The sequence below is a fragment of the Crinia signifera genome, chromosome 9, assembly GCF_055691185.1.
Source record: "Crinia signifera chromosome 9, ASM5569118v1, whole genome shotgun sequence".
Classification (NCBI taxonomy): domain Eukaryota; kingdom Metazoa; phylum Chordata; class Amphibia; order Anura; family Myobatrachidae; genus Crinia; species Crinia signifera.
In genome coordinates this window covers 49,721,934-49,746,982 of record NC_139225.1, presented here as the reverse complement: position 1 = coordinate 49,746,982, position 25,049 = coordinate 49,721,934, and the positions used below count along the sequence as shown (strand labels likewise).

The window sequence follows — 25,049 nt, the reverse complement described above, 5'->3', positions numbered from 1 at the left end:
ACGATGCAGTATACGAGAAAAGGAGTAAAGAACTGGTAATGAGACTAAAAGAGAGAGGCTATAGTTCAAGATGCATCAAAAAGGCCAGAACCACAGTATCCTACAAGAAAAGAGAGGACCTTATCTTTCAAGACAAAAAATTGGAAGACAATGAAATGAACACAGTCCGCTTCATAGGAAATTTCTGCGATCAATGGAGGGAGATTAAACAAATACTCCAGAAGCACTGGCCAATTGTGCTGTCTGACCCAGATCTAACAGATTTACTGAAACCAAATGTAGAAATGAGCTGGAGACGAGCACAGAATCTAAAGGATAAGTTGGTGCACAGCCACTTCACCTCTGGAACACAAAAAGAACCATTAATCACAGGCAGCTTTCCCTGTGGCAATTGCACGGGTTGCAACCACATCTCTCCTCTCAAAGAACTGAAGGACAAATATGGGGCAGTTATAAAGATTAAACACTACTTTAACTGCAAAAGCACCAATGTGGTTTACTGTACATGCAACAAGAGGTATGTAGGAATGACAACCCGGATGCTGAAAGTACGAGCCCTTGAACATATGGGGAACATCTGCAATGCAGCAGCTGACAAACAGAGAATGAAGCAATTAACAACGGTGGCAAAGCACTTCCTAGAGAGACATTTCAGCTCTACCACAGCATCTCTTGCAGGCCCTTAAAAATGCCTGAACCACTAAGTTGATCGTGTGAGCAAAACAGGGGATGTGTTTGAATTCACCCAGCTATAATGCTTTCATGATATTACTGGTGTTATCTGAAATGATAAATCCTGAGGAGAGTCCAAGTGGGGTAAGCCATGTCGCTATAACATCTCTCAGTTTTTCCAAGAGGTTCTCAGTGGTATGCCTCTTAGTAAAGCCGGTGATACATAGAGTAGCCTGCCTAGTATGAATGAGCCTACTGCTGCTGCTGCTGCTGCTGGAAGAGATTCAACCACCCAGTGGGCTGTCACAGTCATGCAATCTTTGGTCTGTCCACTGCTACTTGTCCACATATCTGTGGTAAAGTGGACACTGGCTCCAATCCTACTTTTTAGGCCATGGATTATTTTAGACTTAATGTCCTGGTACAGCTCAGGAATGGCTTTCCGGATGAAATGGAACCGAGATGGAATCTGGTACCCGGGACACGCAGCCTCCATTAATTGTGTGAAACCCACAGAATTGATGGCAGATATTAGACGAATACTATCACGGCAGTCATGGCTTCAGTGATCCGCTGTGCTTTTGGGTGAGAACTGACATACTCGTTTTTCCTCGCCAAGCACTGCTGAACGGTCAGTTGTTTTTTCAAAGTAGTATAGTGGGTTTTCTTGGGACACTTCTGGGTTGAAGAACTACCCCAGCAGCAGCAGTAACAGAAGGCGATCAAGGATTCTTCTGCAGAATCATGGAAAAGGAGGATTCTTCTAGCACAACAGTAGTATCAGAAGAACCATCCCTGGTCATTACTGAGGATACTGAAGTTGAGGGTGTTGGTAGTGGAGATCACAAGTGGTGGGGTCCACTAAAGAGAAGGGACACATTTAATGCTGGACTTCTTGTTGATAATATTTCAGCACCAATTTTGGAAACATCCCTATACTTCCCATGAGTTTGCTGCAGATGACTTAATAGGGTAGATGTTCCAAGATGCTTAATGTCCTTACCTCAACTTATTTTGATTCTACAAAGGCTACAGATGGCTTGGCAAATATTTTCAAAATTAGTGTGAAAATAATTCCACACACAAGATGTGCATTGGTTGGTCCTATGACCAGGCATGCCCAACAGATGGTTCCACTTGTGCCTCACTTACAGGGCTGCCAAGAGAAATCCTTGGCCCCGGTACAACAATTTCCTGGAGCCCCCACGGATGGAGCTCCCCATACACTCTGTTGACCCTTGTAATTTCTGTACTTATGTAGTTGCCCGGAGCCCAATAACCATACGTACGCTTGCGGAAGGAAATCGCATTGCATGTCCCGTTTTAGTGGCATGCGATGAGATGCGATGCGATTCTACTAGTTTATATGCTAAACGTTTGTCAGTTACTATGCTATGCTATGCTTTCTGAATAAGCTTAAACGTAGCGTAGTCAGTCAGCACTTGCGTAAGTTCTCCCGGGCACTCACTCTGAGGAGAATAGCTTACATTGATGGATGCTTCTCAGAGTTCTGGCAGTGTTACAGTGACCGGTGTGCAAGGCACAGGCATGGCAAGTGAGCAAATGTCAATGCTCACTCTTCCTACATCAGTGGAGGAGGCTGTGCTGTTTTTTCAGCAAAAAGAATTGCTGGCCATTATGCAGACTTGCGTAAACGGGCATCTGATGAGGCTATCTGTTAAGGAAGCGACGTGGCGCTGCCACATAAAGTGTTTCTGCAAGAAGGTCAGTGTTCGAGCGGATCACTGGTTCCCCGGGTGCCGATAACCATTCCTGACCCTGGTGAAGTTTGTGTACTCTTGGGTACAGGAGCTTACCAGTGTGCAGTACTGCGACAGGGAGCTGCACATGTCTATAAAGACAATGATGCAGTATAACGCTATCATGAGGGAGGCCTGCACCATGGATCTCTTGTCCCAGCCACAGAACCAAATTGGAGTCCCTGGCATGGTGGTGGAGGTAGACGAGAGCCTCTTTGTGAAAAGGAAATATAACGTTGGGAGGATGCTGCCCCAGCAATGGGTATTCGGCGGTATATGCAGGGAGACAGGGGCCTGCTTCCTGATTGCCGTTGAAAGGCGATACGCCACTACCCTCATGGCTGCCATCAACAATAATGTTGCTCCCGGGTCTGTTATTTATTCTGACTGCTGGAGGGCATATAATACCCAGGAACTGCAGCAGGCAGGGTACGAACATTGCAGGGTGAATCACCTCTACAATTTTGTGGACCCCGAATCAGGGGTACACACCCAAACCATTGAGCGGCTGTGGGGGGCTGGCAAATGGCAAAATAAAAGGCAGAGAGGCACCGCAAGACACCACTTACAATCCTATTTACAGGAATTCATGTGGAGGAAAAGTTTGGGAGCAGAAAATCCTTTTGAGAGAATTATACATGCGCTGACCTTACTGCCAAAGGCTACTGCAGTGCCCTCTCAGTGACTGCTTTTTAATCATTCTTTAATCATGTATTCTTGTTATTATTGTTCCTAATCTTCTTATTGTTATTATTGTTCCTAATCTTCTTCTTATTATTCATATATCATGAATTATCATTATTACAGTTCATATACTTTGTAATTGTTCATAGGTCATCATTATTAATAATTATTATTAAGTATATTGGCAGTTTAACGTTAACGTGTGTCCACGTTACTGTGTCAGATGCATTGTATGACTGCTGTGAATGTGTTCCTAAAACCCCCCACTATCCACACCACCCCGAAGTGTGGCGAGCGTAGCGAGCCACTGAGCCCGAAGCGTGGCGAGCGGACACGGAAAGCATGTAAAGTTATCCGCATCCCCTCGTGGGGCTCACTGCGCTCGGCTTGCTTAGGGCTCGGTGGCTCGCTGGGCTTGCCACACTATATAAAATCAACTCCACGCCGATGTGGATAGTGGGGGTATGAAATGGTCGAGAGGACGCATTCTGTCCCCCCTTGCGGGCTCGCTGCGCTTGCCACGCTTCGGGGTGGCGTGGATACTGGGGGTGTGCACAAAACAAAACAAAATAAATTGCATGGGTGCTTCAACAATGAAGCACCCATCATATCTCATTGCATGGGTGACCATACAATGAAATATCGCATCAGATCGCACGGTGTGTATGGTGCCGTGCGATCCCATGCAATGTTTCATTGTATAAACTAATATTAAGTACATGGGTGACCATGCAATAAAATATTGCATCGCATCGGATCGCACGCCATGTAAGGTACCGTGTGATCCCATGCGACATTTCATTGTATAAGCACTTAAAGGGACATCGCATCGCATCTCATGGCTCCATACATGGCGTGCGATCCGATGCGATGCAATTTCACTACGGAGAATAGCCCAGTACGCTAAGAGTGTACTGGGCGCCCGGCAAATACATAAGTATCATAATTTCCACTTACCTAAATGCTCATTGCTATGCTCTGCCTGGAGTTACATGCTCTGCCAGGGGTTAACATTCTCTACCAGGGGTTAACATGCTCTTTGCCATGGTATTAACCTGCTCTGCCAGGGGTTACATGCTCTGCCATGGGTTACATGCTCTTCCCAGAGTTACATGCTCTGCCAGGGGTTAACATACTCTGCATGGGGTTACCTGCTCTGCCCAGAGTTACATGATCTGCCAGGGGTTAACATGCTCTGCCAGGAGTAAACTCCCAAATCACATGGCGGGCTCTCAGCAGGCCCTGGAGTCGGAGAGCAGAAGGACCTCTATGATGCTACTGCCCCCATGCTGGTCCACATCTGCCCACATCCGCACTCCCAATGCCGCCACTGAAAAGTTGACTATGGCACACTCAGACCTAGTGCACTTGCCACCAAATAAAAAAAAAACTGTGTGTCCAGACCCGGGCCCCCCTGACAGGCCTGGGCCCGGGTAAACTGTACCTGCCCCCCCCCTTCTCTGCACCCCTGCTCACTTACACACACAACATCCTTATCCTAAATATCCAATTCCTTAGTAGTGCCATTGTCTGCTACACAAGCCAACCCCTCATCCTCTTGCTGTAACTCGATGGGAGTGAAAGACGGCTTCTCTTTAAAAGATTAGGCTCACACGTACAGTAGCATTCAAGGACACTCTTGGACTCCCCTCAGTGCTTTGTGAAATTTCTGTTCCTAGACGCAGTTTGTTTTGCAGACTTAGTGGTTTGGCCTGTTTTCTCACTTAGGAAAGCCTTTCATTGCCACTGTGTGATGTGAATGGCATTATGGCAATTCTCATTCTTTCTGCTACAGGAGTAACTAACTTTCTTTTTCTTTTTATTCCTGTTGGAGGTATTTTTTTTAAACTTTTTTATGTAACACTCCTTGCCCGGTTTGAGGCTGAGTATCAGCGACGGCATTAGTAGTAGTACCATATTCGTCACCTTAAATGATGGCAGCATTTGGTCCAAACTATTTGTTCTCCATTTTTAAAGAGCAAAATATTTATTTTTCTTGTTTTTGAGGACAGAGCTTGTATAACGCTGCGTGAAGGCCGAACAATCACACACCCACCTTTAGATAGTATACTATGGGTGCAGTACACACATAGAATGAATAAAGAAGAGAAAAATTGATTTGGATTTTTTTACTTTAATTATTTTTAATGTGCAGCTTCTATAATGCTGCGTGGACGCAGAACAATCACACACGGAACTTGTGGTGTATACTTTTGTGGTGCAGTATACAGCAAAAAAAAATAAAGAACAGCAAAATTTATTTTAATACTGTGTTTTTTTTTATGGCCGGGCCTTGGATAACACTGTGTGGACTGTGGAGGCAGAACAATCACACACAGAACTTGTTCTGCTTCTGACAGTAGTATGGTGTATTGGATTGCAGTGCAGTACACCACAGTGACCATACACCACAATGAAAAAAAAAAATTAACAATGAAAAGCTGACTGACAGCCTGCCTGACTGTGTACCCCACTACACTGACTGACAGCCTGCCTAACACACGACCAGTACAATTACTACAATATAATTTAAGTATATTATATATTAATATATAACCCAGCACACAAACCCCTCTGCAGTCTGCACAGCACTAACCCCTCTGCTGAGCACTGCCACAAACCCCTCTTCACAGCACAAACCCCTTTGCACTGAACAACACCCCTCTACCCTGAAAAACACCCCTCTGAGTCTGTATAGCACAAACCACTCTGCTGTCTGCACTACACAACACCTCTCTGCGCACTAATGATTGATGTGACAAGTGATTGATGATTCAAGTTTAAGTTCAACACGCCAGGCTCCTGCACACGGCAAAACTAGACGCGCCAGGCATGAGCAGAGGTGTGCGCAGCTGGAGGCATGAGTGTGAACTGGTATAGAATTCTCAGGATGCCGAGCTTTTATAGACTCTGCTTCTCGCAGATTCCCGCGTTCGGTCACGCTTGTGTTTCCAAACAAAGCCGGAAACTTGCAAGCACGGCTTGCGGGCCGTCGGGCCGGGGATGTTCGGAGCAGTTTGGATTCCACTGAATCTGAATCGCTCATCTCTAGTGTGTGTGTGTGTGTGTGTGTGTGTGTGTGTATATATATATATATATATATAAAACATAGGACCTGTTAACGGCGGCACTCGTTGAAGTAAAGAAGGACAGGAGTCCTTGTTTTCCGATGTTTCAAGCCCCTTCTGTGCTTTTTATCAAGGTGCAAGAGACAACATGATTGTTAAAAGACACTAGGGCCCTTATTCTGGTTGGTGCGGCCGGAGCCGCACACGGTGCTCTGGCCGCACAAACCAATCCCCGCCCACGAGACGGATCGCCACGGCCGTCCGTACACGGACGGCTGGCGATCCGCATAAAAATGGTGGGGCGTACGCCTCCACCATGGTGGGAGCTGCCCCCTGCATTCGATGGTCGTCGACCATCGAAGGCAGGGCCGCACGCCACAGCAGCTCCCGCAAGCTGAGACCACACGGACAATCGTCCGTGTGATAGCTTGTATGGGGGCTGAGAGCTGACATCCGGCGACGTCAGCTTTCCGCCCCCATCAGTGGCGTCATACCCTGATTAGCATGCATACGCCCCGCGTTTGCATGGGAACGCCCATGAAACGCGGGGCGTATACATAGGGAAATGAGGGTATGAAGCCCCTCACGCCCCTATACGCCCCCTTTGCGGCGGACGAAATATGTCTGCGGCGAATGGGGCTGCACATGCGCAGATTGACCTCTGCGCATGTGCAGACTAAAAACATCGGCGGTACGGCCGCACGCGGGCCGTACCGTCCGATTCAGAATAAGGGCCTAGATGCCAGATCTAGACCGTCCACATGCCCCCCGGCGTCCTGTCTGGCGTGAATCAAATGATGTCACCAGGCTATGTCTGCCGATGAGGCTGTGGAGGTAATCCCCGGTCTGCACGCAATATAAACAGCAGAAAAACATGTTACAAAGTAAAACATACATTACATTAGTGTGAATAACCCCACCCCATAAACAAATAAAAAAAACCTTAGTGAACTTAAACTATACATTAAAAGCACAAAGCTCATACTGGACAGTTACGGCTATTTATCCAGACCGCAAGACTGATTTAGACTGGTCACTTGCAAATAACTTATTTTATCATTTTTGTTAAAAACACAATACAGGAAACTAAGCATGATAAACTGCAGGGAAAAGCCCAAGAGGTCGCAAAAACCCCCGCCAACAATAACAGAGTCAATTTTTAATTTGTCCTCCTGACCATTGTCTATGGAAGAAGGCAAGGTATTGTTAAAAGGATTTAAATTTATTCCAACTAATAAGGCAGATCCTTTCCAAATCAAAATTGAGCAATTCAAACTTAATCGTCAGCTTAAATTGAAAAAAATATTTTAGGATAAAGAATCAACTTTGGAAAGTTCTGAACATCTACCAGCGGCGATTCGAAAGAAATCCAAGTTTGACCCCTTGTCTTCTAATCCTTCTATCAAGATGTTCAAAAGATTAATTGAACATGACACCGCAATCATCCTTAAGTCTCCTGCAACTACCAATTCTAATTTCTCAGAGTGGCATGCATTAAAAGCCCTCAGTTCTGATGTATCCATAACCATTCATCAGGCGGATAAAGGGGGAGGCCTTGTGATACAGGATGCAACTGATTACCTACGGGAAATAGCCCGACAATTTTTCGATCATGAGGTGTATTTACCACTTCAAATCCTTCTCTTGGATACAAAAAGGAATTGGACTCCATTTTGACATTAGCGGTACAAAAGTCTCTGATTGATGCCACCATCAAGGAGGCTTTAACAATGGAATTACAAATCATTTCACTGCTGTACATGATTCCAAAAGTCCATAAGAGCGTGACAGATCCCCCGGGCAGACCCGGGCCAGGGATCTCAGGCCAGGGATCTCTTTACTAGCCTGTCTCAATCTATTTGAACAGTTTCCTGCAACCTTGTGTGCAAGGACAGTCAACGATCCTGAAGGACACTAATTCTTTATTGTTGAAGCAATTGGGACATCTCCCAGAAGGGTTTCTGCTGTGTACCGTGGATGCCGCAAGCCTCTACACGTGCATTTCACAAGAGACGGGCTCACGGCGGTCAGGTCCTTAATAACAGACAATCCCTTATACAAAGGTCTGAGCATTGATTTGTTTATACAATTGTTGGAGTTAATGTTAAAACACAATTTCTTTATGTCCAAAAATCATTTCTATCTCCAGCAGTGCGGGTGTGGGATGGGGTCCTCTGTGGCCCCATTGCTCGCCAATAGCTACATGTTTGTTGTTGAAATTCAATTGTTCATAGATGACCCCAGGATCAGCAAACATCTTGTGCTGTATACACGGTACATAGATGACCTGCTGGTCCTGTGGTCTGGTCCTCAGGAGTTGTTAGAAGAGTTGATTGTTACAAATAATGATTCATCATCCCCGGTGAAGTTTCCATTTAACATCAGTAAAGTCAACATTCAGTTTTTAGACGTTAACATCACTAACAATAACAGTGTCTTATTGACGTCGTTATTTTGTAAACCTACCGATCACAACAACTTGCTTCTTGCATCCAAATATGACCCTACTCAGCTAAAAACAGGACTCCCGTTTTCACAGCTGCTACGGATCCGGTGCATTGTAAGCGACCAGGAAGAACTGGAAGTGGCTTTGTCTAAGATGGGGGATAAATTTAAAGAATGGGGGTATCAGCTTACAGATTTGATGAAGGCAAAACAAAAAGCTCTAGCCCTCTCTAGGGAACAAGCCCTGCCTGCTTCTCCACAAAAGAAGGAAGAGAAATTAATTTGGGTTAACCCATATCATCCCAAAAATAGTTCAATAGGATGGCAAAATCTCATTGGCCCATCATTCGTACTGATCCATCATTGCGTTCATTACAGGATTCGCAATTGATGTATGCCTACACTAGGGGTAGGAATCTAAAGGATTACTTAGTCAAAAATTATGTGGTCGACAGTGTCCTCTAGTCCAACTTTCTTTCTATGGACCCCCAAACCAGGGTGTGTCAAATGTAGTGGGTGCACCACATGCAATTATATGAGGCCAGGGGACACATTTTGGCACCCTTTTTCAGGAAAACCCTTCAAGATCAGGCAGCGGGTAACCTGTAATTTTGTTGGTTACTTGATCAGCTGCCCATGTGGCCAACATTACGTCAGCAAGACGATCCTGGCTTTTAAGGAAAGGGCTGCAGGGCATAGATCTGCCATTAAACATGCTTTGTTGTCAGGTACCAGCGATCAGCCGGTGGCCCAGCACTTTGATTTGTCGAGGCATTTGCTATCTTCTTTAAGATATCAGATTACTGAACAAATTCCTAAACCAAAAAGAGGTGATGACAGGGCTTAACCTTTCGGGTTGTGCAAGGTTCTCCAGCCATTTGAACTAGCCACACGTGAAGTCCGTTCCGATATTGCCAGCTTGAGTCAGGTGATTCCCCTGATGAGGCTGTTGCAGAAGCAGTTGGAGAAAGTGAAGGAGGAGGTAAAGCGTAGTGATTCCGCAAAGCATATCATTCTTGTGCATGAAGCCCTCCACACGCTTTGTCAGGATACGAGGGTGGTCAGTCTGTTAAAGTCAGGTTAATATGTTCTGGCCACCGTGCTCGTTCCTCAGTTTAAAGCGTATATTGTGTCTCTGTTTCCAGTGGACACAAGTCTACAAAGGTGCAAAGACCTGCTGGTCAGGAGATTGTCATCTGAAGGGGACTGTGTCACGGCCCCAGCTCCTCCTTAATTTTCTCCCACACCTGTACCTCTGAGGAAACAGCTGCGATTTCACACACAATCTGCTGGCGGGGATGCAGGGCAGGCAGGAGGTAGTTTTGACATCTGGTCCGGACTCAAGGACCTGGAAAAGATTGCTGACATGTCTACTGTCACCATTGAAAAAATGGTGGAGGATTACTTTGGTGACAGCATCCAAGTAGACATGTCAGACAGTCCTTACCTGTACTGGCAGGAAAAAAAGGCAGTTTGGAAGCCCTTGTACAAAATGGCTTTATTTTACCTGAGTTGTCCCCCCTCCAGTGTGTACTACAAAAGTGTTTTTAGTGCAGCGGGGAAGCTGGTCAGTGAGCGGCAAAGGAGGTTTCTTCCGCAAAATGTGGAGAAGATGATGTTTAAAAAAATAAATGATCAATTATTCAATGAAAACCAGGAATTGCCTCCAGAGATTATAACGGGACCTGTGATTGTGGAGTCCAGCGGGGACAAATTGATAATCTGTGAGGATGAGGAAGTACACACTGAAGTGGGCGAGGAATCAGAAGAGGAGGAGGATGACGAGTGATGATGACATCTTGTCGCTGTAGAACCAGTTTACACAGGGAGATATTATGAATTGTTTTTTTGGTGTGGGGGCCCAAACAAACCAATCATTTCAGCCACAGTTTTCTATGCCCTGTTGCTGAAAAGTTTGGTTTGTTAAAGTGTGCATGTCCTATTTTCGCAACATATGGGTGGGTGGGAGGGCCCAAGAACAATTCCATCTTGCATCGCCATTCATTAATCCCACTTCCTACAGTCATTCATGGGGTAACAGGACTTTCAATGCATACAACTGTTTGCATTCTTCTTGACAGCGGTAATAAATTTAATAAATTATAATCACTCACAGAGTTGACCAATCCCACTGCTGAGATTAATTGATTGCTGCACGAATCGCCCACTGCCCCTCGGCTGCACATTCGTAAACACGATCAAGCCATATATGATTAGGAAGGAAGCCACCCGTAAGAAATGGTATACAGCTCCAACCCAGGGGTAAAAGTGTTCCTAGAGAGGTGGGGGAACTCTTTTCTATCTGCCACTTAGTAATTGATTAGCCTCCACCCATTAGGCAATGATTTAAGAGATGACTGGTAATAAATTAATAATAATCACAAAATTAAACAATCATATTACATTAATTAATAATAATCATTATCACACAATCAAGCCAGGGGGTCTTGTTGGATGTTAAACTGATCGAAACAGTTAGACCAAAACACCCACAGAGAAAAAGAGTTTCTTTCTGGGTGCACTGAGAATCAATTTTTTTCATAAAATGTAACCTTTATTTTGTTCTATATAAAAGGGTCTCTTATCAACAGAAGACCATATAACTTTGTTTTAAAGTGAAATATTAAAAGATAGATATGTGCAATAAAGATAGAAAAATAGTGTACAATAAACTTAAAAGAGAAAGAGAAAGATGAATGTGTGTGCGTCAGCTTATTTTCACACTCTTCTACTTCAATTTGCCTTTATTGTAAGTTGATACTTGCTGCTGTTTTAATGTTTCAATTTAGTAGCAGTTGTGTAACCACAGGGATTCTATGCTTTTTAGGGCTTACACTGTAGCAATTATTTGGCAGACACCACTTTTATTATTATATTGATGCCTAGCAATCTATTATAGTGTTATTGTATCCCTCTGCCAACAATGGCCCTTATTCTGATCGGTGCGGCCGGATCCGAATATGCGGGCAGGACCGTGCGTGCGAAACCCCGCCTTCCATACGGATCGCCGACTCCGTCCGTACGCGGTAAGAAGCTGGCCGAACGGACCGCATGTGTATTTTACATGGAATACGCCTCCTCCATCTCAGGGAACCTCCCCCATCATTCGATGGTCGCAGACCATCGAATGCAGGACCGAGTGCTCCACCAGCTCCCGCAACCTCAGACCACATGTGCAAAAGAAGGGTCTGGGTGGGCAGCTGACATCTGGCGATGTCATACAGTATGTCCGCCCCCTACACGTGCGTCACGGCCGCATTACCATACGTATGCCCAGCGTTTGCATGGGAACGCCCATGAAACGAGGGGCGTATGCATATTGTAATGAGCCCAAATAGCCCTTCAAGCCCCTCTCCACCCCCTGTTCGGAGTGTTCACATTTCATGCGGAATTTGGCCGTACTCCCCGCTCGCACATGCGCAGAGATGCCTCTGCACATGCGCAGACACAAAACATGCGGATATTACTGCACCAACCAGAATAAGGGCCATTGTTTCAATAATATTCCAGTGTGTACGTTTTCCCATCTACAATATTTAGACAACAGTGCTACTCCTCCTGTGCCTATCTGTAGGGACTACACGAGGATTCTCATTTATCTGCGCTGAGTGACATTGGGAGAGACCCTTGCATGTATCTTGTCACCAAGAGGAAGGCTTTTTTACACAAGTTAAATTTAACTGCATATGTCCCATACCTTAAATTAAGCGGTTTATCCGCTGGGCATAGTGCAGTGGAAACTTTATTGGACCTATCCTCTTTATAAATGCTACTATTATTATACAGTCTTTACCTTTTCAAATATAATTTGTTACCCAGAAGATTTGAGCGATATTATCGCTTGGATTGCAGTGGCTGTTTTTTCTATTTGTCCGTCAGCTTTGTGACAGTCATACATTTCACAGGGCCAATTTATAAGGGTCTGGGGATAAGTATTATAATGTCCCCCTAATCCCGTTCACCCTGTTATTATACCCGTTAATGAGCGGTTCACCGCCAGGTAGCGCAGTAAATGATAATATTATTACAGGTACTGTTTAGCACATAAGATTGTCTATTACATTTGTTATTTTATTACAGGTGTAATTCCTAGTCTCATATGGGTAAAGTCCCTTCCACCACCGTATTATGCCGGCTGGCGGGGCTGTTTAACATACAGTAGTGACCTCACGAGTGGAGCACTCTGATATATCTCAGACCGCCTGCAGGTATCAAGGGGTCCGTGTATCGATATACACCGTGCCCTCTTTCACTGCCGGGCTGCAAGGTTCGCTTGGTCTCTGTAATGATATTCTGTCAGGCGATGATGTCAGCGTGTTTCTATATCCCGGGTAACACAGCGTGCGTGTCCTCAGCTCTCACTGCTCCCTCGTGCCTCCCCTGTATATACACTGCAGGTTGTCACTCATATACACCTATATGGCTGATATAACGTAAACAATTTCCTGACAATGTTGTTGGCTAATTTATCCCTATGTGGCTCAACTAAGCTGACTTGTACACACACATAACACCCTCTCTGATTGCCTTCGACCATTTCACTTGCACTTTTTCAAGGCATCATTATATAGAACAAAATAAAGGTTACATTTTATGAAAAAAATTGATTCTCAGTGCACCCAGAAAGAAACTTATTTTTCTCTGTGGGTGTTTTGGTCTAACTTTAAGTTGTGGGTAGCACCCCCCAGACTAATCTTAGGTGAAGATTGTGTCTCCCTGTGTGTGGAAAATAACTGGGGGAAGAGGATCGAAAATAAGAAAAGGTACTGGTGCGGGAATTTTTCTTTTTTCTTGTCCATAAGATCGAAACAGTTACACACTTGCAGAGAAACTCTGTGCTGCATGAAACGCCCACTGCTCCTTGGCTGCACATGGTAAACAGTGCACGATCAAACCAGATCGGGGTCTTGTTGGCTGCTTAACGGTACTGTACATGTACGGTTAGGTAGGAAACCACCGGTTGCTGAAAAGTGATACATCTCCAACCCAGGGGTACTAGAGAGGTGGAGGAACTCTTCCATCTGCCACCTAGTAATTGATTAGCCCCCTCCACCCATTAGGCAATGATTTAAGAGACGAATGGTAATAAATGAATAATAATCACAAAATTAATTAATAATAATCATAATCACACAATCAAGCCAGATAGAGGTCTTACATACAGACCTTACATACAGGTCTTGTTGGATGTTAAACTGATCTAAACAGTTACACACTTGCAGACAAACTCTGTGCTGCAAGAAACGCCCACCGCTCCTTGGCTGCACATGGTAAACACGATCAAGACAGATAGGGGTCTTTTTGGGGCCTAGTTTTTTAAACTGCCATCCTGTCTGCTGCTGCAGTGCCACTCTTATATGAGCCACATGTTTGTGCCACACACTTGTGTGGCTTAGTATAGTTATCCAGCTACCTTGGTGCAACCTTTTGCCCTAAAAACAATATTGTGAGGTGTGAGGTGTTCAGAATAGACTGGAAATGAGTGGAAATTAATGTTATTGAGGTTAGTAGTATAGGAGCAAAAAAAAAAAAAAGTATGCAATTTTAGCAGTTTTTATGCTTTAAAAAAAAAAATCAGAACCCAAAACGTTTAGTAGGTGTTTTGGCAAAACCCATTAGAACCCAAAACCTGAAGGTAATCAGAACCCAAAACGCGAAAAGTGGCCGGTGCACATCCCTAACCATTACACCATCCATGCTGCCCCAAATAGCACTCATTCTAGCAAAGTGTTCGACTTAATTCTAAGTGACAAAATTCACCACTGAGTTGTTGTACACATCTCAAAATCTATTTACAGTGTTTTATCTACAATAGACTTAAATTATTTCTGTGTTGTTGGTTTTTTTTTGGGGGGGGGGGGCATTTTTTTCTCTAAAGTTTAATAGTTTACATTTTTATTTATTTTCTCCTTTTTTTCAGATCACATCAGTGTGCCCACAGTGCCACGCATGCAAGCTTCTGTTAAAGCAGGCTCTCCCTCCAGAATTTCCTCTGATTTCTCACACTCAAAGGGCCCAGCTTCTGCATTACATACCCCATCAGAGAACCAGGAGCCTATCAGTCTGTGCTACCTCAACTTACAGGACAAGGAGGGTAGATATGTCAACCAGAATCTTGTCACGAAGGAGACCAGACCAAGAACAAAGTCTGACCCCACACCCAAAGGTTCCTTCAATCAACAGGGAATGGAGGGGACAAAGGATCCGCCCGAGGTCTGCAGGTCCCGTTCCTTCACTATGGATACCCAGGTGAAATTGGAGAGCACCTATTTCTTTTGTGACTCCTGTAAGGCTAAAATGAAGAGCCGATTGGAAGGAGGCGGTTCGGATGTGAAGTGCATTAATTCCACCTGTAGGGACAATATGGTCGATCTCATATCCTTGCCGCCTCCTGAGCATGTGAAAAGGAAAAAGAAAGACGATGAGGAAGAAGTAGAGATTGGGACAAATGAAAGGGAGGTAGGGGAGACTGCAACCATTTTGCCTTCAGCAGCACCCCCTCCACCAGGTTTTGGGGACAACAGTTCAGATGAGGAAGAAACAAAACAAATTGACCTAAAGAGCCAGGGAAAGGGCAGAAAACAGGAAAAAGTTCATATGGTGTCAGTATGTGGTTATCATGACTTGCCAGTGACCTTAATTGATAATGTCCAGACACGTACAGTCAGTGACCATGCAAGGGAGCTGGATGATGCTCTGGTTTCTACTCTACAAGCTTTGGAAGAGCTTGCTGCTTCTGAAGACTGTCCCAGCCCAACAACTCAGCCCACAACAGGTAAAGAAAAGCACCCTATATTATTTGGCTGATATGTTACGCAGAACTTTATTGAAATATTTTGTGGAAAGATTGAATGTTAATTTTTTTAACTCAGTGTCCAATAATTATTAACTAGCCTGCATACCCAATTTGTCTGTAGAATCAATCATTTAATTTTACTGGAAAATTAGCTATCATAAGTAAAATACAAGTCCTCACCCCATTCACTTAAGATCACCAGTATGAATTTATAGTTCCAGATGGGGAATGGATTTCAAAATGTTAGCCACCATGAAATAAAAAATTACAAAAAATACCCTGACATTATCCAAACTCCCCCAAATAATACCCTTTTCAATATAGTGTCTACTAATGCTCCTCACAGGGCTTACATAGGTAAGGAAGTAAGGTAAGGTAAGGTAGTTGGATTAAATAAGGACAACGTAGAGGAATTAAATGCCTTCTTCTTGACAGAATTTACTAGAGAGGATCAAATAGTGGGATTATTACAAAACAATAGTAATGATAATGTCCGTTTAATCCTTGGTTAACTGAAGAAAAAGTCTGTAAGCATCTACTGTATGCAAAATTAAGATATATACATCTCCAGGGCCAGATTGCTTACACCCAATGGTTTTAATGGAGCTAAGCTCATAAATAGCTAGGCCATTATACTTAATTTTCACAGAGTCAATTTCATCAGGCTGGGTACCAAGGGACTGGCCAATGCAACATGTACAGTAGTGCCAATACATAAACCGGGGAGTAAAACACAGCCAGGAAATTATAGACCAGTGATACACCTTTTATACCACCAACCCAGCAATTATCCGGTATTTATGAGTGCCTGGTCATTTTGCCTGGTGCAGTCTGACTCGAGTTCACACCAGAAACAAATGACCAGGTTAAAGCTTTTCAACCCGAGAATTTGCTGAAAATTTGAAAGGGTCAACCTGGGTCTTAAATCCCGGGTTGCCGAACCTGGTCAAGAACAGGGTCGGCGAGACAGAATTTGAGACCCGGTTTGACCCTTTCCTACAGAAGGAAAACCTGGGTTTTTCAGAAAATTCTTTAGGTTGAAAAGCTTTAAATCTGTAATTTATTTCTGGCGTGAAGTCTTACATCAATAGTGGAGAAATTACTGGAGTGTATTTTAAAGGATCGCATTCAGAACTTGAAAATCAATAATATTTTGAGTTAGAACCAGCATGGATTTGTGGGGCACAGGTCATGCCAAACTAGGTGAGTGAGTCTGATAAGAATGATAAGAATGAGAGAGTAGGTAGCTGTGTGACAGTTAGGGGATCTAAGAAGAGTTGACGATGGAGGAAACGTCAGGCAAGCTCTGAGCTGCCAAACCCTAGTAGATACGCCCGATTGGACGAAGATACTATGGTTGGAAGCAAGGAGCTGGGGGAGCTGGCAGGGAAGGACATCTAAGGTAATAATCTCTAGCAACCAGAGGAATACCCCCTCTGGCAAGGAGGGGAATTCTGATAAGAAGGGCCAAAGACAGATAGTGGTGGTAGGGGATTCAATAATACCCCTTTTACACCGCCGAAAAATCCGGGGCAGCGGCGGGACAGATCCGGATCTTCGGCGGTGTAAATGGGGTCAAGCCGTGTCCATTTACACGGGTCCTCTACCCAGGTCCTGACCTGGGTTGAACACAGTTAGGACCCGTGTAGAGGCCGGTGTAAATGGTCCCGCTGCGGGTTGAGACACCCGCAGCGGGTCCGTGCATGGCATGCAGTGCTGGGAAAGCTGTCCCCAGCTGCTGCGGGGGGGAGAGGGGGCGGGCGAGATTTCAGGCTGCTGAGGGGGGAGACGGATGGGATGCTCGCTGCTGCTGTAACAACTCCCCCATGCAGCCGCGGGGTCGGGAGTGGAGGCAGCGGGAATAAGCAGTGCATGTGGGCAGGGACATCATCACCTGTAGCACCACATCATCAGCCCCCCAGCGCGGGGTCCAGCCTCCAGGCAGCGGGGTCTGGCAGTGCAGGCGGGCAGGGGGTCCATCCAGCGTATAGGAAGTCACCGGCGGTGTCCCTCCAGTGTATGGGAAGTAACCCGCGAGCGTCCCTGCGCAGGCTGGGAACTGCCGCTACTAGTTCCCAGCCGCCGCAGGGACGCTCGCGAGCAGCAGCGAGCATCCCATCCGTCTCCCCCCTCAGCAGCCTGACAGTTCGCCCCCCCTGCCCTGCATTGCCGGACCCCGCTGCCTGGAGGCTGTACCCCGCACTGGGTTGGGGTAATGATGTAATGCTTCAGGGGGGTGATGATTTGCAGGGGGAGGGGGGTGTGTGATTTGATGCTGCAGGGGCGGTGATAATGGGCAGGGGGGGTGAGGCTGCTTCAGGGGTGTATGTGATTTGATGCTGCAGGGATGGTGATGCTGCTTCAGGGGGTGATGCTGCTTCAGGGGGGTGGTAATGTGCGGGGGGGTGATAATGTGCAGGTGGGGGTGCTGCTGCTGCTAGGGGGTGATGATGTGCAGGGGGGGTGTGATGTGATGCTGCAGGGAGGGCGGGTGATGATGTGCAGGGAAGGTTGTGTGGTGCTGCTGCAGGCCATTTGTAATGACAAGGCAGGGCTGACCCAGGTCCAGTGTAAATGGTGCAGACCCTGGTCCAACCCAGGTCGAATTGCTGTGTAAATGGGTTAGGAATCAGGGTCCGACCCTGGAAACATCCGTGTTCAAAGACCAGGGTCCGACCAGAGTTTTTGGTGTAAAAGGGGTATTATTAGGAAAGTGGATAAGGCAATCTGCTATCGGGACCGTGATAAGCGTACAGTCTGTTGCCTTCTGGGTGCTCGGGTACGTCTATATATCTTCGCCAGAGCACCAGATTCTCCTCCAGCTCGCCATCTGCCCAGATGTGGTGGTCTTCCCAGCAGCTCATGAACAGATTGGCGTAGCTGGGGGCGAATCTGGTGCCCATAGCGGTCCCTTTGATCTGTTTGTAGTATGTGTCACTAAACCATAGGTAGTTGTGTTCCAGAATGTGTCTGATGCAGTCTAGGATGAACTGTGTCTGATCGCTGGGGAGGGTTGTGTCTTGTTCGAGGTAATGTCTGATGGCTTCTGTCCCTTGATTATGGTCAATGACTGAGTATAGAGAGGTGATGTCGCTGGTGCATATCCAAAATTGTGTCTTGCCAGTCTATGTCTTGTAGTGTTTTGATTATGTCTGTGGTGTCTCTTATGTATGATTTCTGTGTGTTTACGTATGGCTGTAGGAATCTATCTATGTATTGGGATAAGTTGGATGTGAGTGATTGTATACCGGATACTATGGGTCAGCCTGGTGGGTGTTCTGTGTTTTTGTGTACTTTGGGAAGGTAATAAAAAACGGGAATGACTGGGTTGTTGTTGTCAAGAAAGGTGTGTTCCTTTTTGTTTAATATGCCTTTGTCTTTACCCTCCTGTAGTAGAGTTCTTAGATCATGTTGGAATGCGTCTGTGGGGTTCTTAATAAGGGGTTTGTATGTTTCGGTGTCTGATAATATCCTTAATGCTTCTTTCGTGTAGTTGTGTGTGATGATTCCTCCCCCTTTGTCCGCTGGTTTTATAGTGATCTCTTTGGGGTCCCTGAGTTCTTTCATAGTCTCTAATTCTCGTTTGGTCAGATTCATGTGTGTTTTGTGTTCTTTAATGTTGAGGTTTTCTAAATCATGTGTTACCAATGTTTCAAATGTGTCGACCAGATGTCCTCGCATGTGTTTTGGGTAAAATTTGGATACTGGTTTGAGTTCTGAGTGTCTGTAGGTGTCTGTTGTGTCTTTTTTAGGGTAGTGTGGTGGGGGTTTGTGGTGGTACTTGGCGAGAGCTAGTTTCCTACTGAATTTATGTAGATCGATGTAGGTCTGGAATTTATCCAGTCGTGCTGTGGGAGTGAATTTTAATCCCTTGTTAAGGAGGGTTATGTGCCTTTCCTCGAGTGTGAGGCTGCTAATGTTGAAAATCCCAGTACTGTCTGTATTTTTGGTTTTGTGTCCTTGTGTGTGTTTTGTGTCTGTTCCTTCCTCCTCTACATCCTCTTCTAGCATGGTGAGTTTCCTTTTGTTCTTATTTAACCCCAGTGTTTCTGTTACTGTCGTTATGTATGTCAGGTATACTTGAGTTGTTCCTAAAAAAACCTGATCTGCACATTGGCCCTTATTCTGATCGGTGCGGTAATGTCCGCGTGCGTTCGGCCCGCCGATGTTTTGTGTCTGCGCATGTGCAGAGGCGTCTCTGCGCATGTGCGAGCGGGGCGTACGGCCAAATCCCGCATGATATGTTAACACTCCGAACAGGGGGTGGAGAGGGGCGTGAAGGGCTATTTGGGCTCATTTCCATATGCATACGCCCCGCGTTTCATGGGCATTCCCATGAAAACGCTGGGCGTACGTATGGTAATGCGGCCGTGACTAACGTGTAGGGGGCGGACATATGACATCGCCGGATGTCAGCTGCCCGCCCAGATCCCTGCTTTTGCACGGAAAAATGTCTGTGTGGTCTGAGGTTGCGGGAGCTGGTGGAGCACTCGGTCCTGCATTCGATGGTCTGCGACCATCGAATGATGGGGGAGGTTCCCTGAGATGGAGGAGGCGTATTCCGTGAAAAATACACGTGCGGTCCATTCGGACAGCTTCTTACCGCATACGGACGGAGTTGGCGATCCGTATGGAAGGCGGGGTTTCGCACGCACGGTCCTGGCCGCATATTCGGAACCAGCCGCACCAACCAGAATAAGGGCCATTGTGTCTGAACCGTGTCAGTGTTACTGAGTATCTCTTCATGTGTATCAGGAGTGGGTCTCACTGTCACAAAAGGGAGCGTTGTGCCTCTTTCTAATGATTGCCTTGCAAGTTTTGCAAGTTTGAGGTGTTTCGTCCGCAATGCTGTAGGTGGAGAAGGATGTATCGCATGTAACGTTGCTTGATGCACTAATTGAGGTTATCTGTCTCTCTTATGTGAATGGGTGTCAGGTTATTACTTGGTATATTTGTGGTTGTGTGTAATTTTGTCATATATTGTTGATATGTAAGGTTGAGGCGTTTGTAGATTGGAGTGTTCTTCTTTTTCGTGGGTTTTCTATTGGCGGGTGTTTGTGGGTTAATGTTCGTCAGATCTTTCTTGTTTACGTGTTTCTCCCTCAGTCTTTTCAATTTGTGCTGTTTTTTGCCTGTCTTGTCTCTAATGATTTTGTCTCTCTTTGTGTTTATAATGGTCTGTTCATTCCTCAGTAATCTCTGTTGTGAAAGGTTCTCTAATTGCTGGAATTCTGCTTGGTCTCTGAAGCTGTCTAGTTGGTTATTGAGTGTGTCAATCTCCTTCTCTAAGTTTTTTAACTCAATGTGTTGGGTGTCTATTATCAATTGGGTTAATTTTAATGAACAGTCATGGGTAATTGTGTTCCATTCTGTCATGAATTTACTGTCTTCTAGATGATGTGTTGGTGATTTTTTTTGGGTACTAAGTTATGGTCTATGTACCATTGTAAGGTGGTGACATCCCACCATAGTTTGGTTTCTTTCGTCACTAATTTTTCTAATGATAGGAAAGTATCAGAGAATTTCTTCCCATCTTCCTGAAGTGTGGTGGTGATGTCTAAATCGTCAAATATCTGTGTGGCTCGGTTTTCCCTGCCTAAGCGTATGTCTAAAATTCCCATAGGGAAAAAGCCGCTTGACCGTAGCCCAAAATGCTATGGATAGGTATGTTTTGGTTGGCGCTGGTCCCAGGGAACTTTAGAATAAGTGTAACAAACACAAGCTGCTGTACCTCAAAACAGGGGGGGGGGCCTGGCCCCCTGCAATAATAGAAATCGTGGATGGGGGGGTTTAGAGGTCTGCGCTAACAGTGAGTGTGGCTGCAAGTAGGAATCTGAAATGCTGAGGTGATAAAAACAATTTATTGAATTTACACTAAAGAGGTGCAGTAATAATAAAAATAATAAATGGGGTGGTGCTGGTGTAGCACGCTGTGGTACTGTCTCTGTTTCACAGTTCTTAAAAATGCAAATAACTGCACCCGGGAGACAGCAAATGCTGCTCACTCTGTGCAGGATGCGTGCAGATAGTGAACAATGTCAAGGGCGCAAAACGCTGCACCTGGGTGACAGCAAGGGCTGAGCACCTTGTGCAGGATTCGTTCACTTATATTGATGTAGGGGATATACGGGAAAGTCAGACAGTGTCGGGAAGGGTTTCTTAGTATACTTCCCCGCACCCGCCTAGTTTAAAATAAGCTAATGTCTTGGGCCCACTTTTCCCATTTTGCTGGTCAAACCGGAGCTCAAAAAACCTTGATGTTACAGCTACGATCTTACTGGTGGCCCTCTATTTGAACTGATGTGGTCAACTTTGTCACTTCCTGTGTAAAATGTGCCCAGCATAAGACTCCAAGGACATCACCGTCTGGAACTCTTTTACCACTCTCTATTCCAACAGAGCCGTGGACACATTTGTCAATGGACTTTATCTCCAAACTATTTCCGCAAAGGGACATACTGTGATCTGGGTGGTAGTCGACCGATTCTCTAAAATGGTTCACTTCTTCCCACTGAAAACTCTTCCATCAGCACCAGTACTGGTGCAACTCTTCATCTCCACCATCTTCAAACTTCATGGTCTGCCCAAAGAAATCATATCCGACCGAGGGGTTCAATTTGTCGCTAAATTCTGGAGAGCTGTTTGCTTGGCCGTCCAGGTGAAACATAAGTTCTCCACACCCTTTCATCCACAAACTAATGGTCAAACCAAACGTGTTAACCAGGATCTGGAGGCTTTTATTCGGCTTTTTGTTTACTCCTTTCAAGATGGCTGGGTTGATCTGCTACCCTGGGCAGAGTATGGGCACAACAACTCATACCATTCATCTTCTGAAACTACACCTTTCTTTACCATATTCGGTAAGTATCCACGGTCTCCTGACTTCTCAAATTTATCATTACCGGAGGTACCAGCAGTAAAATCCTCTCTACATTGTTTTGCTAAAATCTGGTCTGCTGTCCACAGTGCCCTTCTCAAATCTTCTGCTCAGTACAAGAGAGTGGCCAACAAGAAGAGAAGAGCAGTTCCTAGCCTGAAAATTGGAGATCGGGTATGGCTGTCAACTCGATCCCCCTTCAGACACCGGCATCTTCTGACACTGACGGGAAGCGAGTGAGCACATCACCAGCAGAACTGATAGAGTGAGAGTCGCGTAGTTACACCTAACCGCGATCTCCTCTCAGAGGCTGACACTGGTGCGCACAGTTTGAAGAGGGAAACATGGCACAGAAAATAGACAGTGCTTTCCTCCAAATTAGCAGCTGAAGTGTTAAAGGATATAGGTCCAACTGCATACGTCAGCAGATATTAGCCTTTAACAGAAATCCTAGAACACTTCGCTGCATGTATATTGAATACACCTAACCACTCGCTTATATTCCCGATTGCCTCACTTGGGCAGTTATCCTAATTAAATATTTCCTGATACAGGGTAGCTAGATTGTACTAACTGCCCAAGGAGAGGAGATATACTCCAATAAACAATAATTGGCAGCAACAGTTTGATACATTTACTAAGTCTCCCGCAGTAAGGGGATACACACCGTAAGACGCCCCGACCAATTTGACACAGGGCAATCGACCTGTGGGTTCTCCCTTGAAATGTATTTTGTATATGTATGAGGGCGACCGGTATCAGCACACAGAGGCACTGGGCCAGAGTCGTGGGGTCAGATCCTGACCACGTACCCTGTACAGTCAGGTGAACTTAGCACAAGAGTGCAGCCCTGTGGGATCAGTGTGCAGTAGAGAGCAATACGGGCCTGATAGGGTGAGAATTGTAGCGTCACCATACTGACCACGATCCCTCTTCAGATACCGGCGCCTCCTGACACTGACGGGAAGCAAGTGAACACATCACCAGCAGCACTGACAGAGTAAGAGTCGCGTAGTTACACCTAATCGCGTTCTCCTCTCAGAGGCTGATACTGGTGCGCACAGTCTGAAGAGGGAGAAACGGCACAAAAATAGCCAGTGTGTTCCTCCAGCCAGCAGTTTAAGTGTTAAAGGAACACATGTCTAACTGCATACGACAGTCCTAGAACACACTGCTGCATGTACTACCAATATACATAACCGCTCGCTCCCACTCCCTATTGCCTCATTTGGGCAGTTATCCTAAATAAAGTATTTTTCTGATATGGGATAGTTTAAGTGTATCAACTGCACAAGTATAGGAGACACATTCCAATAAACAATAGCTTGCTGTAACATAATGATACCGGACTTATCAAGTTTCACACAGTTAGCGGATACACACTGTAAGACGCCCCGACCAATTTGATACCGGGTATCGACATTGGGGTTCAACATAAGAGGATATTATCCCCTTTTTTAAAGAAATCTTTCTATCTTTCTATGTACCTCCTATGGTAAATGTTTTTATATGTCGCAGTTCTTAGAATGATATTAATTAAAAGTTATATTTTATAATTGTTCTTCTTTGATCTTCCAAGTGTGCCACAGCACATGACAGTCTTCTCTTTTTTATGCAATTTCATCAATTCCCTGTCTCAGTGGCAGCACACCCCATGAAGCACTATTACATTACTAATATATTTGTGATATAGGGGTTATAGTAATTTCTTCCTGTGCGATTGGTTACAAACTTCCTTTTATGGCTGTCAACTCGTAATCTACATATCCGTTTACCATCTATGAAGTTGGCTCCTCGATTTATTGGTCCGTTTCCAAGTCATTAACCCTCAAGTCATTAACCCTGTGACCTATAGACTGCAACTTCCATCTTCTATGAAGATTTCAAACTCTTTTCACAGATCTCTTCTCAAACCATTAAAATTAAATGTCTATCAAAAAAGGGTGCCTAAGCCACCGAAGATCAATACCGAGAAGGATGTGGTATTCAAGGTCAAACGAATTATAAACTCTTGTTACCGCAACTCTCGTCTCCAGTTTTTGGTAGCGTGGGCTGGGTTTGGTGCTGAAGAGAATTCTTGGGTGGACTCTGCTGATCTACATGTTCCAAGTCTCATTAAGCAATTCTTTCAAAGGAATCCACAGAAGGTTTGTAAGTGTCCTGAGGCCACCCGAAACGGGGAGGATACTGTCATGTGCCACCGCGGCGGAGCACGGTGGGCACAGTACTCACCAGTCCATGCCCGTCATCAGTTAGCGTGTGTGGGCTCCCAATTCTCCGGTCGGCGGGTGGTGGCAGCTCTCGGTGGTCATGGGCAGCAGGGGGAGGCAGGAGGCGCAGCACTGACTCTGTAGTTTGGCGGCGCTGGAATTCCCAGTGTCGCCATCTTGGTTAAGGGCAAAGAGGTGATTGGGCCAGGTCAGGGGCTTTCCACCCATTCTACCCTGTCATCTAATGGCAGCTGCCCTCTATATAGGGGATCTGCCTAGGCTGTTCAGGGTCAGTACAAAAAGTATCTTGAGCTGTGCAGTTTCTGAGAAGACTCCTGACTGTTTCCAGTGCTCCTGCATATCCTGTCCTGCTGTCAGTTTCAGCTAGCTGGCCTCTGACCCCATTGCTGCAGTCCCAGTCTAGTCTGGTAGCCAGTCCGTATTCCTGGGATTTTTGGTGCTACCGCCTCCAGGTCCAGTTGTCCTTATCCAGTATGCTCCATCTTTCAGTCCTTGGATGTCAGTCATCACATTCAC

At 45.5% G+C, this 25,049-nt stretch overlaps 1 protein-coding gene across 14 annotated transcripts in view; it reads left to right on the top strand.

The window, feature by feature from the left end:
* The window catches only part of FRMPD3 (FERM and PDZ domain containing 3), a 527,068-nt gene that overhangs the window by 479,051 nt on the left and 22,968 nt on the right, over positions 1 to 25,049 (top strand). For all 14 annotated transcript variants that reach the window (XM_083159058.1, XM_083159052.1, XM_083159061.1 and 11 more), the window contains one exon: positions 14,550 to 15,404. In XM_083159058.1, coding sequence (XP_083015184.1) covers positions 14,550 to 15,404 — 855 coding nt within the window. The remainder of the gene's footprint in view (positions 1 to 14,549; positions 15,405 to 25,049) is intronic.